Below are 14,252 nucleotides of genomic sequence, written 5' to 3'. Positions count from 1 at the left end.
CACTGTGGTATATTTTGGAGCCAGTGTTTGCTAGCACTCATCTACGAAAAGAGTTATTCCAGAAGAGTTATTCCAGTTAACTCCTAGGAGTATGCTTTTATTCCAGACTCCACTGTCAGCATATCCACTTGACAAGCAAGTCCTGCAGCAAGGAACCTGCAGTGCTCACCTTCCTCCCACTTTTCTATGCTACTCTCTTCCCCTGTGATTTATTTTCACCCTTGGCTGTTTGTGCCGGTAGTTAAGCCTGCCTGTAACCATGAAAAAGGCAGGAGCAAACTTACTCACAAATACCCACAAAAGATGGATAACCAGCCATCCTGGTTGTCAAACCGGATCAGTTAAGACACTTGTGTCTCTTCTGCATTTGAGCTTTTGAGAAAGCTACACCACCACAACTCTCCTCCTTTCCCATGCAAAAGCTAAGTGATGCGCATCAGTGCAACTCAGCTCAGCTGAGTCAAATACAGTATGTAAAATGCAGCTTTTCTGGACCATTTGCAAGGTGGGGGAGGGTGTCGGCCAGAAATCACAGCCAGTCCCTGAGAATTTGGCCTTTTACTGCTGCACATAGCTTCTGCCAGGTTATGTTCTCTCTGGCTCTGTTTGCCTAGGGACTGCTGACGAGTAACAGGCTCTCTAGAGCTTGCTCAGTGCACTTTTATCCGTGCCATTAGCAGAGGACAACAATTCTGATTTCTGCATTAATATAAGCATTATGCTGAAAGACGAGAACTCAGGAACCTGGGAGCACAGGCTGTACAGACCTGCCCACCTTGCTTCATGTGCTGTCAGACTGTAGCACCTATTTGTACCTGGATTTGCATCTTCATCGCTAGGATTCAGCAGATCCCTGTGCATGGAAGGATTTGAAGCCAATGCCTATCTCCCAGCTTTCTAAAGCAAAGTCCCTTTTCTTCCCTATACTGCAGACTTTCGCCTATCTCCCAGCTTTCTAAAGCAAAGTCCCTTTTCTTCCCTATACTGCAGACTTTCGGGTCTCTAAGGGGTCACCAGACTCCCAGGTCCAACTCCTGAGGATCTTATTTTTCCCTTGTAAGGCTCCAGGGCTGGGAAGGGTGGCCAAGCCTGGCACAGCCTCAGACCAGCCCTGCTGAAAAAACAGCACACAACTTACTGCTGCTTCTCGGGGTCCGGGCGCCATCTCCTGTCAGCATCGGGGCCCCTGCTGAGCCCTCGGACCCTGGGTCACCTCAGACCCCACCATCTCCACCCGGTCACCCCCACACAGCTACTTCTCTGCAGAAACAGGGCCAGCATTCACAGGAAGAAGAGAGAAATCCCCTTGAAAGTGGCCTCCGCTCCTATGCAGAATCCTCCCTGCTGGCAGCCAGTACCTCGTCCATGTTCCAGGTTTCTGCGGTGGGTCTGTCCCATCCTGGTGCCACCCCGGGTGAGTGGGTTTGTCTCTAGCCTCCACATGGACCATCAGCTCAGATTCTCCCATCTCGTGCCATCATGATTCCCTTACCAAAAGCTGCACTCTGGTGTGCTGTGGCAAATTACCCATTAGAGAAGATGACGGAGCATTCGGGGATATCATGAAAGCAGAGAGATACCCATTGTGCGTGGCAGCATTCTGGGAAGGTGAAAATTAGGAAGGGGAGAGCGGGGTCTCTAGGTAGGACTAGATGTCTCCAACCCTTCCTGTAAGCAACGGCACTATACATTTCTATAACCACTTAACGTTGTCCTGTCAACACAGAGATGCAATTTGCTATTTTTGTGCGCCCAAGAGATATGCACAGAAAAAATTACCTCCCCTTAGAAGTCAGCGTCCTTGAGTTCAAACACCCCACCACCATCCGCAAACACTGTAACTACTTTAATGTGTGCTCTAACGACGGATACGTTGACAGTTTATAAAGCCGCCTCCAGTAGAAATTTTATAAGCCACTGAATGACACTGCAAGCTTCAATTCTGAGGACAGAGTTCATTTCAGAGAATAAGACACAGAAAGACGGTTAAAGAAGACATTTCTTTGCTAGCTAAACCCAAACACCACCTCTAAACACCAAGCTTTTCCCTCAATAATTATTGCACTGCAGGCAAATAAGAGCTCTGTGAACTGCCATATTCCTCACCCTGTCCCCATTATTCCCACAGCCTAAAAAGCAATGTGTCTTCCTTTTCCACCCCCCATGGCATCAGCTATCCACTTAATGAAAGCAGCAAATTACTGCTTATAAACTCAGCCTCTGCTGCTGGGCAATTTGCAAAGACTCAGGACTGCAGCGAGCTCACAAATCAGTGTCAGAATTTAGGGGCCACATGCCACAAAAGTTAATGGGTGTCTGTGCTTCCAGGAGAGCACAGCCATAGTCGGTGGCTGGCTGACCCCAAGAGGGGCTGCACATACAAGATTACACACCCATGTGCACAGAACCATCACTTTACCGAGACGACGACTCTGTCCCAGCCAGACTGAGCAGGGCAGAGGATGAACATGTTATTACTGTCTTTTAGCCTGAGAATTATAAAAAAAAAAAAAGGAAAAAAAATTGGCAGGTACTTAATTTAACAAGTCCCCCATAGCGCCTGCGAGGTAGTTAAATGCTAATAACCACAAAGGCCTGACAGGGAAAACTGAGGCACTTCAAGGTGAGGTAATTTGTCCAAAGTCACAGTCAGAATCCCTAGCAGAGCCAGAAATGCTGCAGCGGGCTCTTGGCTCCTACTTAGCTCTGAACACTGAGCCGAGCTGCTTTCCGGGCTCAAATGTCAGAGGCACTGCAGGCCACGGATTTCCCAGAAGGTTAGAGGAGTCTGTCAGAGATGAAGCTGCTGCTGGCAACAGAAAAACATGGACATTGTGTAGGAAAATCCAGGCTGTAAGGGCCACGCAGACAAGGGAGGAGGGACACTGTGAAGGCATCACCCAAGCAGGGCTTCGTAATCCACATACCACACCAGCTGGCCAGAGCTGGGGCTGACACCTGAGATAGGCCATTTCCTTGGCTCATGGCCCACTCTGCTGAGCAGGATGGTGATGTCGTGCTTGCCCTTCCCCAAAACCAGGACAAACACCTGCCTGGCCTTGTTGATGAGGGGTAGGCTAAGGCTCATCCTTTGGTGAGGTTTGACGGGGCTTTCAGTCAGCACCACAGTCTGAGCGCCTTCCAAGCCATTTTCAGACTGGGGGAAGAGCGAGGCAGTGTGCCCATCGGTGCCCACCCCCAGCAGCACCAGGTCAAAGCTGGCATTGGCCACCAGGGCCACGATCTCCTTGGCGTACAGCTCCGTGCCTCCGTCCTCTTCCACGCAGAGCCGCTGGTTCAGGTGCACAGGCATGGGGTGGACATTGAAGTAGGGCACCCTGACACTCTGGAGGAGGTGGTTGTGCAAGCTGAAGAAGTTGGACTCAGTGTCGGTGAGAGGGACGCAGCGTTCATCTACCAGCCAGATGTGGGTGTGCTTCCATGGGAAGGCATAATGGTGTCTTGCCAGCCGCTGGAATAGGACCACCGGGCTTGAGCCACCTGACAGTGCCAGATGGAACTGCCCGGAGCGTGCCACAGCCCTGCTCGCTGTCTTCTCAATGTCAGAAGCCAGTTGGGAAATCAGGTCCTCAGACCACGCTGAGACTAGGGGACTTTGCCGAAATTTGGACTGGATTGTCCTGTAATCACTTGGCATCAGCCTGTTGGGGGTCAGCAGTTCCACTGCCTCTGCCAGTGTGAATGCCACTTCCCCACTCTCCATTTCAAAGTCTAAGAGGTGCTGGTTCTCCACACCCCCAGGGTAGAGGCGGAGGGGCTGGTGGGAAATGCTATCCAGCAGCGGTGTCCAGAATGCCCAGGAGGCCAGTAGGTTCTCGGTGGTAATGAAGAAGTCCTTCCTGCCGTGGTAGATGTTGGAGATGAGGACAGAATACGCATCTCTCTCTTTCACAGGGCTGTACACGTAGTAGTCAGACAATGGTTGTCCAAAAATGTGCAGGTCCGACTGACCCACTGCTTCTCTCCAACTGCCTTCTGGCATGACAGGCCTGAAAAGGTTCCTGCTCACAAGCACTGCAGGGGTGTTGAGTGCGCCGTGCCCAATGTAGAAGACGATCTGCTTGGCTTTACATTGGCTGTGCTCAGCATCCCTCAGAGCCTCACTCTGAGTGCAGTAGGCCCGGTTCTTGAAGAGAACACGGACATAACCTACCCGCTCATCCAGAGCTTTCCCAGAAGTGAGGAGAAAAGGGACCCCTTCCCAACGCAGGCTGTCGCTGTGAATCAGCACACCTGAAATGACAGTGATGTCAGCTACCAAATTAAAAGCGAATAGCAAGCAGATTTGAGAGGATCTCTACCACCTACACATCATTCTCCTTCCTTAGCGCCCAGAAATCTTGGCATCTAACTGTGTCTCTTCCTCCACCTTCAGCCCTTCCATGACATCACTGGAACAACGGCTCTCCAGCTACCCTGCTGTGCTTCCTCCCAGGTATCCTACTTGATTAGCCTCCTTTCATCTCGCAGGAGACCAGTTTCTGAGCACGAATATCATTCAGACAAAATATTTAATGGTCAGAAGACACAGCATGGCCACAGATGGCCTTGCGGTCTACTAATCACAGACAACTGCCAACGCTTTACCCCTCAGATGCAGAGAGCAACTCGACTTTATGGAAAGGCAAAGGAGTTTGCAGGCCACTTCTAAAAATAACGCAGAGATCTTATCAAGAATAATGGGACTTAGCTCTTATGCAATGCTTCCCATTCACTGGGTCATTAGTTAACTAACGTGACAACAGTGTTATCTTGTTACAGCTCCCAGTTACCATGCTGGTGGACGCCTGGTGAAATCCCCGTGTCAGCAGTGAGGTCCAGAGTCACGGAGCTGGTATCAGCATGCAAGGACTCGTATCTCCTGCTCTCCTCAGCTCTAGACTACTCCCCTCTGCGGGGCCCAGACCAAACTCTCACCTGCAAAGGTTGGCGTCGTGCTGATGTAGTCCTGCGCCTTCTGCAGTTCCTCCTGTACCTGGCTGGCGTATGCCTGATACTGACCCAACACGGCACTGTTTTTGTCCAGACCCCGCAAGGACTGGAAGGCCTGCAGCTTGCACTGCAACACCTCTTCAGCCCTGCTCACGTTGGCTGGAAGCTCCATGGTCAGGAACATCAGGGCCTCCGTGAGGTGGTTCTGCAGCACATCCCGGATGACTCCATACTGCTCGTAGAAGCTGGTGCGGCCTGAGGACAAAGAGGAGGTAAGATGCTAGCAAACTGATGTGGTTTTCTTGTAGCCTTCCCCTCCGCGTGTATAACGTGTGGCAAGGAGAACAAAGAGCACAAGCCCTAATTGGTTTGCACCAAGCTCCTCTTCTCCTGGCCCAACAATTAACTTGAAGCTATCAAGCTCAGAGAAGTTGTGGATGTCCCACCACTGAATGTGTTCCAGCTCTGGTCGGACAGGGCTTTGAGCAACCTGACCTAGTGAAAGATGTCCCTGCCCATGGCAGCGCGGTCGGACTAGATGATCTTCAAAGGTCCCTTTCAATCAAACCATTCTACAATTCTGTGATTCTAAGCCTTTCATCTCCCTGCAGAGGGGCTTCCAAAATGTCCCTGCTACTAAAATAAAGATAAAAGGTTCCTGCGGGACTGCTTGTCCTCCACAGAGCCAGACATAATCGTCCTATTGGGTGCTTACAGAGCCTAAACCCAGCAGGAGTAACGCTTTTGCCTGATACTTCCTGAGTGCACAGAGCAGAAGGCAGCTTTGCTTTCTTGGACTGCTTGTGCTTTCAGAAGCTGCGGTGAGTGACTGGCAGCAACGTTCAGCTCAAAGCTCCCACATACAGCATGATGCAGGGCCCCCGTATAACCTTCGCCCCGACACTCCTGCCCCACAGGTCACAGCACCTGAGCCTGGGACTCCACACAACGTGCAGTTCTACGCAAAAGCTTTGACAGACTAGCTGGAAAACGGGGTCAGAGCAGGGACCCCAGCAGCTCAATAGCTACACACCAGGTCCACAGAACAGCTGAAGCTGGGCCCTGGCAATGAGCACTGCTTTTCACTGCCTCTTTTCCACTGGTTTTCATGTCCTCAGAAGGCTCTGGCTGAGCCATGCCTTTGAGAGACAAAATTTCATGCACAAAGCTCTGCTTCTCTTTCCCTGCCTGACTTCTCATGCAGGTGGGAAAAGGGGGAGAAGGACAATGCACACTCATAAAGAAAGTGACTCAAACAGATGCCTTTTCTGTCTGCCACACTGCAGACTGTATCATGGCCATAGGCTTCCCCTATTGATTGATACATTTATCTCCCTTGCTCTAATCCAAAGGCACATTCATTAATGTAATCAATGCTGCAGACTTGCTGGGAGCCAGGCTGCCAGCTGAAGCCGCACAGGGGAAAAAAGACATCAAATGAAAAATTACAAAGTTGTTCAGAGCGGGGAGGGCACAGGGTGTAGCTGGGGCAACGCACAGACAACACGGTTCTCCCTAAATCTCTCTGCAATGCATCCCTCTGCCACAAACAGGCCCAGGTGAGGTCTGGGCTGCCAAATGAAAGATTACTCCAGGTTTGATAAAATTGCATTAATTGAGTTTGTGGTGGCTGAGGAAGGAAGGGAGGGAGGGAGGGAGGGAGGGAGGGAGGAGGAAGATAGAAGAGGAGGTAAAGCGAGTGGAGAAGCAATCCTGATGTTGCAGAACTGAGGGCGCCTGACATCCCAAGAAGTGCTGCGGGTGGCAGTCCAGCCCAGAGTGCTTTATGCTGAGCACTGCAGAGCGGATGCTGCAGCATTGCAGGGAGGGATTGCAGCCGTGTCCTTCAGCAGGAGACCCATGCTAGCAAGTCTGGGCTTGGATTTTCCCTCTGCAATGCTCTTTCTTACTACAGAGAGGAAGGGAAAGAAACAGGCAAACACAGACTCACGTAGGTACCTGGACTGACACCGGCTAGCCGATATGAGTAACATCCAGGCAAAAGATGCAAGAGCATCTTCCAAAGAATAGCGCAAATGTATACTCAGCGTGAGCTTGGCAGCTAACAGGACAGCAATACAAAAGGGTTGTTTCACAACAACCAGATTATTGCAGCACTGAACTGAAGCGGCCTTAGATTGCATCAATTCCAAATCCAGTGCCTTTTACCAAGATCTGGGATAGAAAGCTAGGTGCAACACCCCCAAAGCTCTGCAGCAGAAAAAGGTGGGGCATTCTGCCCCTGCTCCCAGCTGAACTGCAATGGGAATCTTTTCTTGGAAGCAGCAACACTACCTGGAAGTGAGTCAGTCCCTAGCACAGGAAATGTAAGACAGTCCCTCTCTATTTCCAAGGAGCAACATATCATTCATCTGCTCTTTTTTGTTTCTGCACCAGCACTACCTCAAGGGCCACTTTCACATAATTAATGAACCTGCCAGTTCTCCTTCTCACTCACTCACGCTAGCTCTGCACACTCGCCTCACCAACCTTTAGCATCCACCGTCTCTTTCAAGACAATCTCCACTCTTTCCACATGATGTCTGTTCCAAATTGGATCCAGAAACTGTCGGTTCTGATCTCGAAAAGGCAGGATATGGGCTACAGCCTGTGAAGGGAGAAATCAAAGACCCAACAAAAACTCACCAAAGACCCAACAAAAACTCACCAGATTTCCACAGTATCTCTGCCTCACTGCCCCATCCAGCACTGGGATGTGGCCAGCTCTGGAGCGTCAGCAGACATGCCACACAGCAGAGAGCAGAGTGGGTCAGAGAAAATCAGCAAGAGAGCCTGCAGTGATGCACAATGGGGTCTCCAATGACTGTACAGAGCAGACATTAAAGGTCTTTCTGAGACATTTTGAGGTTGCATGTGAAAAAGACTGAACTACAAACTGCAAGGCATTCAGTTTATATCCATCAAAGGACAAAGGGCTGAGTCAGAGCATCCTGGGACTAACGTACAGTTCCAAAGTGCTGAAATACATCAGATCAGATGCTTACACCACCAAAGCCATCTGCTCTTTTTGGGAAAAAAAAAAGAGAAGAAAACCCCTCTCTTGCAGCTGGACATGCAACCTTCTGAGTAAAATCTGGCCACAGTGCCATGGCTGGAACAGGCCGCTTTCAAAATGTGGCATCACATTCCTCTAAAACAAGGATGGCATGCCCTTGAACGCATTCCCTCCGGGACAATGCAGCTCCATATCCTGAGCTGTCCCTGCAGCAGCCAGGCCTCCGTGCCCTGAATGGGGCACACGGCAGGAAGAAACCTGCTCCTAAGCATCCCGCAAAACTAACATCCCATCAGCTCCATATCATATCAAATTAAAAACTGCTTCTAGAAGCCATGGCTAAGCAGAGAGGCCTGTGTGTAATGAGATGGATGAACCGTGAGATGGAAAGGGCGTTGCTTATTCAGCGAAATCAAAGCCCTGACCTTGGTGAGAAGACCAGATGAATTCTGCATCTCTCCTTCATGCACACGCACAGTTCACCCCTACACCCTGGCTTTCCTCTGGAAAGGGGACCCTCATCACTCTAATGGGAGAAAGCCCTGCTTTGGTCTGCATATTTCCTCTGCTCTGTACAAGGAGGGACAGCAGCACAGTCCAGGACAAGAGTAACAGTACAGGACTCCATAAGCAAATGGAGGCTTGGGAGCACACTCAGTGGCTCTGCTTGAATTCGAGAAGGGAACAACACTCTCATTAGATGCAGAGCTGACGTCCAACACTCTCTCAGGCACTAAGTCCCTCAACCTGGCAGGGGGTTGCGCATTGCAAGCTGCTCACCTGTTTGCCAAGGTAGTGGTCCACCCGGTACATCTCCTCTTCTCTGAAGAAGCTTGTCAGGTCTGCAGCCAGCTGCTGGGCTGACTCCAGGTCATGGCCAAAAGGTTTCTCCAGCACCACACGCAACCAGGCTCCTGGAGGTGGTCTGCAGCTGCTGTTGATGTGGCGGGCAATCTCTGTGTAGGCAAATGGTGGTACTGAGAAGTAGAAGATCCTTCCAGCCTCCTTTAGCCCCTCCTGGCGAAGCAGGGTTTCTATCTCTCTGTTCAGCACAGTGTAGTTTTCGGCAGTCTTCAGCTGGTGGTATTGGCTCAGCTTCAGGAATTGGTCCTTGAGCACAGCACACCTGTTGGGAGATTCGTCTGGGGGACAGGCCAGCTTCTTCAGCACATCAAACATCAGCCTCTGCCCTGGCTCCAGAGCTGTCAGTGCAGCCCCATGGAAAGTGAAGCTGTGGCCACTGCTCACTTGGTCCATGTAGAGTTGGAATAGACCCTGCCACAAATACTTCTTGGCCAAATCACCTGTGGCTCCCAGCAAGACCACTGAAATGTGGCCCTGGGACACTTCAGCCAGTGATGGCAAGGCTCCCATGAACAACACTGTACACAGGACTCTTCTCAGCATCTTGGGAGAGAAAAGGTAGACCCAGGAACACTAGAGGACAGGATTAAAAAAGGAAAATCTGTCAGTCCATGTTATAACACTACAAAACACAATGCAGGGTACCTGCTTTCCCATGGCTGAAAAGCCAGGGACTTCTGCCTGCATCCTCCACCCAACAGTGTCTCCTCCACTCCATGATTTGAATCATGGTAGTAACTGGGGCTCTTGAAAAGACTGCAGCCTCCTTATGCAAACCAAGAAGTGGAAGACAGCGTGTGCCTAAGGTCTTTCAGTAGCATAAGCATTGTTCCCACAGCTGAGTTAATGAGGAGGTGTCAATGCCTTTAGACTGTGAAACTGAAATCCATTTTAATACAGATTTCAGAGCTGGCTACAAACACATGTGCCTGCAAATTAAGTACCGCTTTCAACAACCTCCTGTTTGGGACTTTGCTCAAACGGTATTATGTTGTCTTGGCATTGCTTCATGTCAATATTGTCATAGCAGCTCAGAGACAAGCACAACCACTGGCAGTTCCAGTACACAGGCTCTTCTTTAATACACTGCACTTTAATGACTCATGTGCATCACCACTCTCATGAACAGAGCTGAATTAGGTTCTAATGAGCTACTGGGAGACAAATGGTCTGATAAAACAACACAGGGGAAGAAAAAGTTTAGTCCTTAAAATTGAGTCTAGACATGAGCCAGTCGAGATGCTGCCTCAATGGTTGTGTATGCAGCCAGGAGACAATGCGGGGTTTGTGTTCTGCCTACTGCAACTTTCCATCACTGAAGAGTGCATGTCAGCACCCGTTCTGGCCTTCTCCACTCAGTACCTGTTCAAACCACTGCAGCCAGTAACAGCTGGTCTCCCTGACCAAAAAGCCCCTTTGCTCATTCTTATTTATTCTTGTTTCTCTAATCCAAAATAAAGGTGTTTTTAAGAGAAATGACAGTTAGTTCTTATACCTAGAAACACAGCAATGACTTTACATCTCAAGAGAGATAATCCAGAGCAAGTGAATAAACCATTGTGCTGTTCTCATTACATCAAGTATTATTTCAGCCAGTGTAAGAGCTTCTATCTCATTCTCTGAATTTCATTTTCTGAAGTTGTGTTTAGTTGGAGCATAGCCTTCAAATCACAAAAGATAATTAACATCTTTAAAAATTTTGGGTTCTGGTCAATAAATTTATGCCTTTTAATTTTATGTGTGTAGGAAAACCAGCCATTTTTTGACAGTAAGAGGAAAAAGTACACGGCTTTTTTATACTGGTACAGTTGCAATCTCACTAGGCTTTGCACTGGCATGATTACAGCATTTTAAAATGGCAGTTTTGTGACCACACAACTGAGCTAGGTGGATCGTGGGTATGAGAATGAACATGATCATCTTAACCTTCTGCAGGCAGAGACAAGACAGAAAAGCGTCTCATCAGATTCATACACTCAGAGTCAGCTAGAAAACATAACACTGGCTCCATTGCTCCAGTTACAACTGTACATATGCCCCGGGACCAAAAGCTGTTACCTTTTACCTGCCCAGACTTACTCAGGATTGTTTTTCCTAGCCTGGAGCAGAAGGCCTGGTCCTTGCTCCCCTTGAATGGCAAGGGATGAAACACTGATGTTGTCCTAGCTCTACACTGGTTCTCCCCCTGGAAAGCTCCCAGAAAAGTCACTATTCCATCACTAAATCAACACAGGATCAAAGTCAGCTGAAGGATAAGTAAATTAAAACAAGCAACTTCTGAGTATCTCTCCCTATCTGCAGCTCGAACCGGTCTTTATAGATCTTGCATTTCTCTTCCCCAGCAGACTCACCCGAGTAATACAGGAGCTTTACAGAGAACGCAGTGGCAAAAGTAGCTGGAAACTCGTCTTCTTCACAGCCCCTCCAGAGCGCAGATCTCTCTTTTCCTGTGACTGAGTGTACGGCAGACTCTCTGATCAACGGTCAGGTAAGCAAGTAAGATAAGGCAGGTCGTTCCCTTTCTGGTAAATGGGAGGAAAGGCCCAATTACAGCAGAGAAAAAATGAACATGCCTGTGCCAGCAACGTCCCAGCACATCCCAGCTCTCAGCCCATACACATTGGCTGTGCTAAACCTTTTGGCTGCTGTTTGTGAGCAGGCAAAATGCAGGCGTATGTGGCAACTCCTGCTCCCGGAGTGTCTTCCTGACTAATTCCTCTGCTTTGCATGTGAGCTCAGATCCATGCTGAAGATTGACCCTAGTGAGCCCCCCCGGGAGCAGTCCCCCACTCCAACCCTCAGAAGAAAGGGTTTCCCAAGACTACAACCCTGATGCAGTGAGAAGGGGGCAGTTTTAGCGAGCGCCCCAAGGATAGCAGGACAACACTTGCACGATGCTGCTGTGCCTTCTGGGCACCCGGGCTTCCCTCTCAAAGGTCGGTTTGCATGGAGACTCCTTGGCTTTTCCTTCCCTCTTTCCTGCATGGAAATCACACCGGAGCTGAGCATCAGTTAGCCAACCACAACTGCAGCCCAGTCTGCTCTGCCGTTGTGCAAGGGGACAGCCTCGCTGCTCCCCACAGGGCACATCGCTCCCTCAAGAGATGGTCCAGTATCCATTGCTCTTCTCTGGAGACCTTCAACAAGGTATAATGTAGTCCGTAAATCTAACTCGTATCATGTCTCCCTAGCCTTCTGTTGTGACTGCCTCCCGTCCCTCCCTTCTTGCTGTGCTGTTTAAGCTCCACATACCCACTTAAGGAATCCAGCAAATAGTGCTGGCAATTGCAGAGGGGCAGAAGTGTGGCTCCTAAGATTTTGCGTGCAGTATAAATAATTACCATTTTAAGCAGAGGTTTGGTTTTCCTTCCCCCACTACGGGGCTATAATGCAGATGACAAAGTTTTTCAGTGCAATAAAGTAATATTTACATTTGCTTGAGCAACCTTTAATCCAGGAACCTAGAGAAGTTTGACATACTGCCCGCTGCACCTTAGCAGGCTGCAGTTACTGCGATGGTGTACAGAGACCGCAGCTGAAGAGCGGGTACCTACTATGGAATGGGAAGGGTTTGGGTGGGTCATTCTTTTCCATGTACCCAAGGAAATGAGAGAATTAGCCAGGCAGTTTCCTGGCAGATTCAGCTACGCAGTCACATGTATTTCCCAACCAACTGAAAACCAGTTTCACAACACTCCCAATTGCAAAATATTGTGCTACACTGTGCCCAGAATAAGCACAGTAAACCCAGCGATGTTTGTTTACTGCTTTCATATCAGATAATCACCACTGTTCACATTAAAAAATAAAACTCTAAAAATTCCCTAGCCAGACAGAACAAAGTTACTCAGTCAGGCTTCAGAAAAAGACTCCTGTGCCCGATCCATATAAAACACTCTAAGGGCTTAACCCAGCAGTAAGGGTAAGACTGTGCATTCCCTTGCACAGTCACTGGAGTTCCAGTTTGACAGGAGCTTGTTTCAGGTCTTGTAAGTTCCCCTGCTGTATGGAAAAAATGAAAAAGATCTTTTTTGTTACTGCTGCATCCCACTGAAAAATAATTCACAGACGCCTGGCCAAATGCAGCGTGGCCTGGGGCTTCTACAAGGCTATGCATATGTAGCACATGAAGGAAAGAGTTATGGAGATCGTTTGAGAATCAGGAAAAACATATTGGTCTTCTGCATATGCAAACATTAGAGCTGGAATGACCCCGCCACCAGCTCCTGGAAAGGTCAGAGGCTTAATGTGGAGACTCACATTAAAAGCAAGCTGAGCGATGCATGAATTAGTGTTTGGCCTTTCCTGTTAACCATCCAACGCAGCGCTGATATACGGTCTCGCTCCTAAAAGCAAGCAAGCTCTGGCCCCAGCACGGTGACAGCAGCTCAGTTTCCGAAGCCCTGGAGAAGCAGGAGGACAGGGTTACAGCGAGAAAAATTACTACAGTGGGTAGGCACCATCTCAGCCGCACAGACACCAAAAACAAGTGATGAAATCTCTGAAGTGTGTGTGTACCTGCCTATTACAGCCACCCCGCGCCAGGAGAGACCCAAATCTCATCATCCACCTTCCCCACACTTGTCCGCCGGCGATTTCCTCCCGGTTTCCCGAGCACTGGGAATGCAGAAAGGACCCGATGGACGTCCTTCACCACGGACAGAGGTAAGGGACACCAGCACACGGGAGAGAGACCGTGCTAAAAAAACACGGGGGGGGAGGGGGGGGTGTTGGGAAGGCGGTTTCCCTCAGAGCCGGACGGCGGCACACCGTGCCTTGCACAAGAGGAAGCGGGGCCGGCCCTGCGGAACCTCCCGGCGTCCACGGCACGGCCGCCCACGCCGTCCGTGCAGCCGTGCTGCACGGCGCTGCGAGGCACGGCAATGCACCCCACGGGAAAAGGACGCCTTTTCCGGGCTGCCACACGCAGCCGCGGCAGGGGGAAGCCGCCTCCATCTTCCGCGACCCGTCCCCGCCACGGCCCCCCCCCGCCCCCACTCACCTCCCTCCCACCCCGGGCCCGCGAGTGGGGCGGCGGCGGCGGCGGCTGCGGGCGGGCCCGACACAGCGCCCCGCCCGCCGGGGCGCTCCTCCCACCGCCGAGAGAGTCTGCGGTTGGCGGCGGCTCTCGCCGGGCAGCGGCGGTCGGGAGGGGGAAAAAAAAAAGAAAAATCTCAGGGGTAAGGGGGTTCTGGGGGCGCGGGCTCTCCCTCGAGTGGGAGACAGCCACCCTTGCCCAGCCCCAGCCGAGCACCGTCGCTGTGACTGTGCCCTGGGCGCTGAGGCTGGCATCCTTTCAACACCCGGGGGTTGCATCAGGCGTGTCCGCCTGGATGGGCGCATGGTGGCTCTGCTGGCGCCTTTGGGCTGGAGAGGTTCGTAATGCACCATTAGACCAAAACCTCTACTGAGGCCAGGA

General features: G+C 50.5%; 1 protein-coding gene across 6 annotated transcripts; it reads right to left on the bottom strand.

The window, feature by feature from the left end:
• Positions 1 to 1,981: 1,981 nt before the first annotated feature.
• Positions 1,982 to 13,886, bottom strand: H6PD (hexose-6-phosphate dehydrogenase/glucose 1-dehydrogenase). 6 transcript variants are annotated; one of them, XM_052792476.1, is made up of 6 exons: positions 13,836 to 13,886; positions 11,185 to 11,355; positions 8,750 to 9,406; positions 7,444 to 7,561; positions 4,939 to 5,208; positions 1,982 to 4,254 (listed from the first exon to the last, which is right to left on the bottom strand). In XM_052792476.1, the coding sequence occupies exons 3-6, from the start codon at positions 9,374 to 9,376 to the stop codon at positions 2,897 to 2,899; spliced, it is 2,373 nt and encodes a 790-aa protein (XP_052648436.1). In that variant the 5' UTR covers positions 9,377 to 9,406; positions 11,185 to 11,355; positions 13,836 to 13,886; the 3' UTR covers positions 1,982 to 2,896. The 6 variants fall into 6 exon arrangements, with proteins under 6 accessions (XP_052648436.1, XP_052648437.1, XP_052648438.1 ...); XM_052792477.1 differs by lacking the exon at positions 13,836 to 13,886 and adding an exon at positions 13,352 to 13,784; XM_052792478.1 differs by lacking the exon at positions 13,836 to 13,886 and adding an exon at positions 10,913 to 11,078 and having other exon boundaries at positions 11,185 to 13,330.
• Between the last annotated feature and the right edge of the window lie 366 nt (positions 13,887 to 14,252).

The sequence above is a fragment of the Harpia harpyja genome, chromosome 7, assembly GCF_026419915.1.
Source record: "Harpia harpyja isolate bHarHar1 chromosome 7, bHarHar1 primary haplotype, whole genome shotgun sequence".
Lineage (NCBI taxonomy): Eukaryota > Metazoa > Chordata > Aves > Accipitriformes > Accipitridae > Harpia > Harpia harpyja.
Note: the sequence above shows the minus strand (reverse complement) of the source record. Positions and strands in the feature narration are given on the sequence as shown.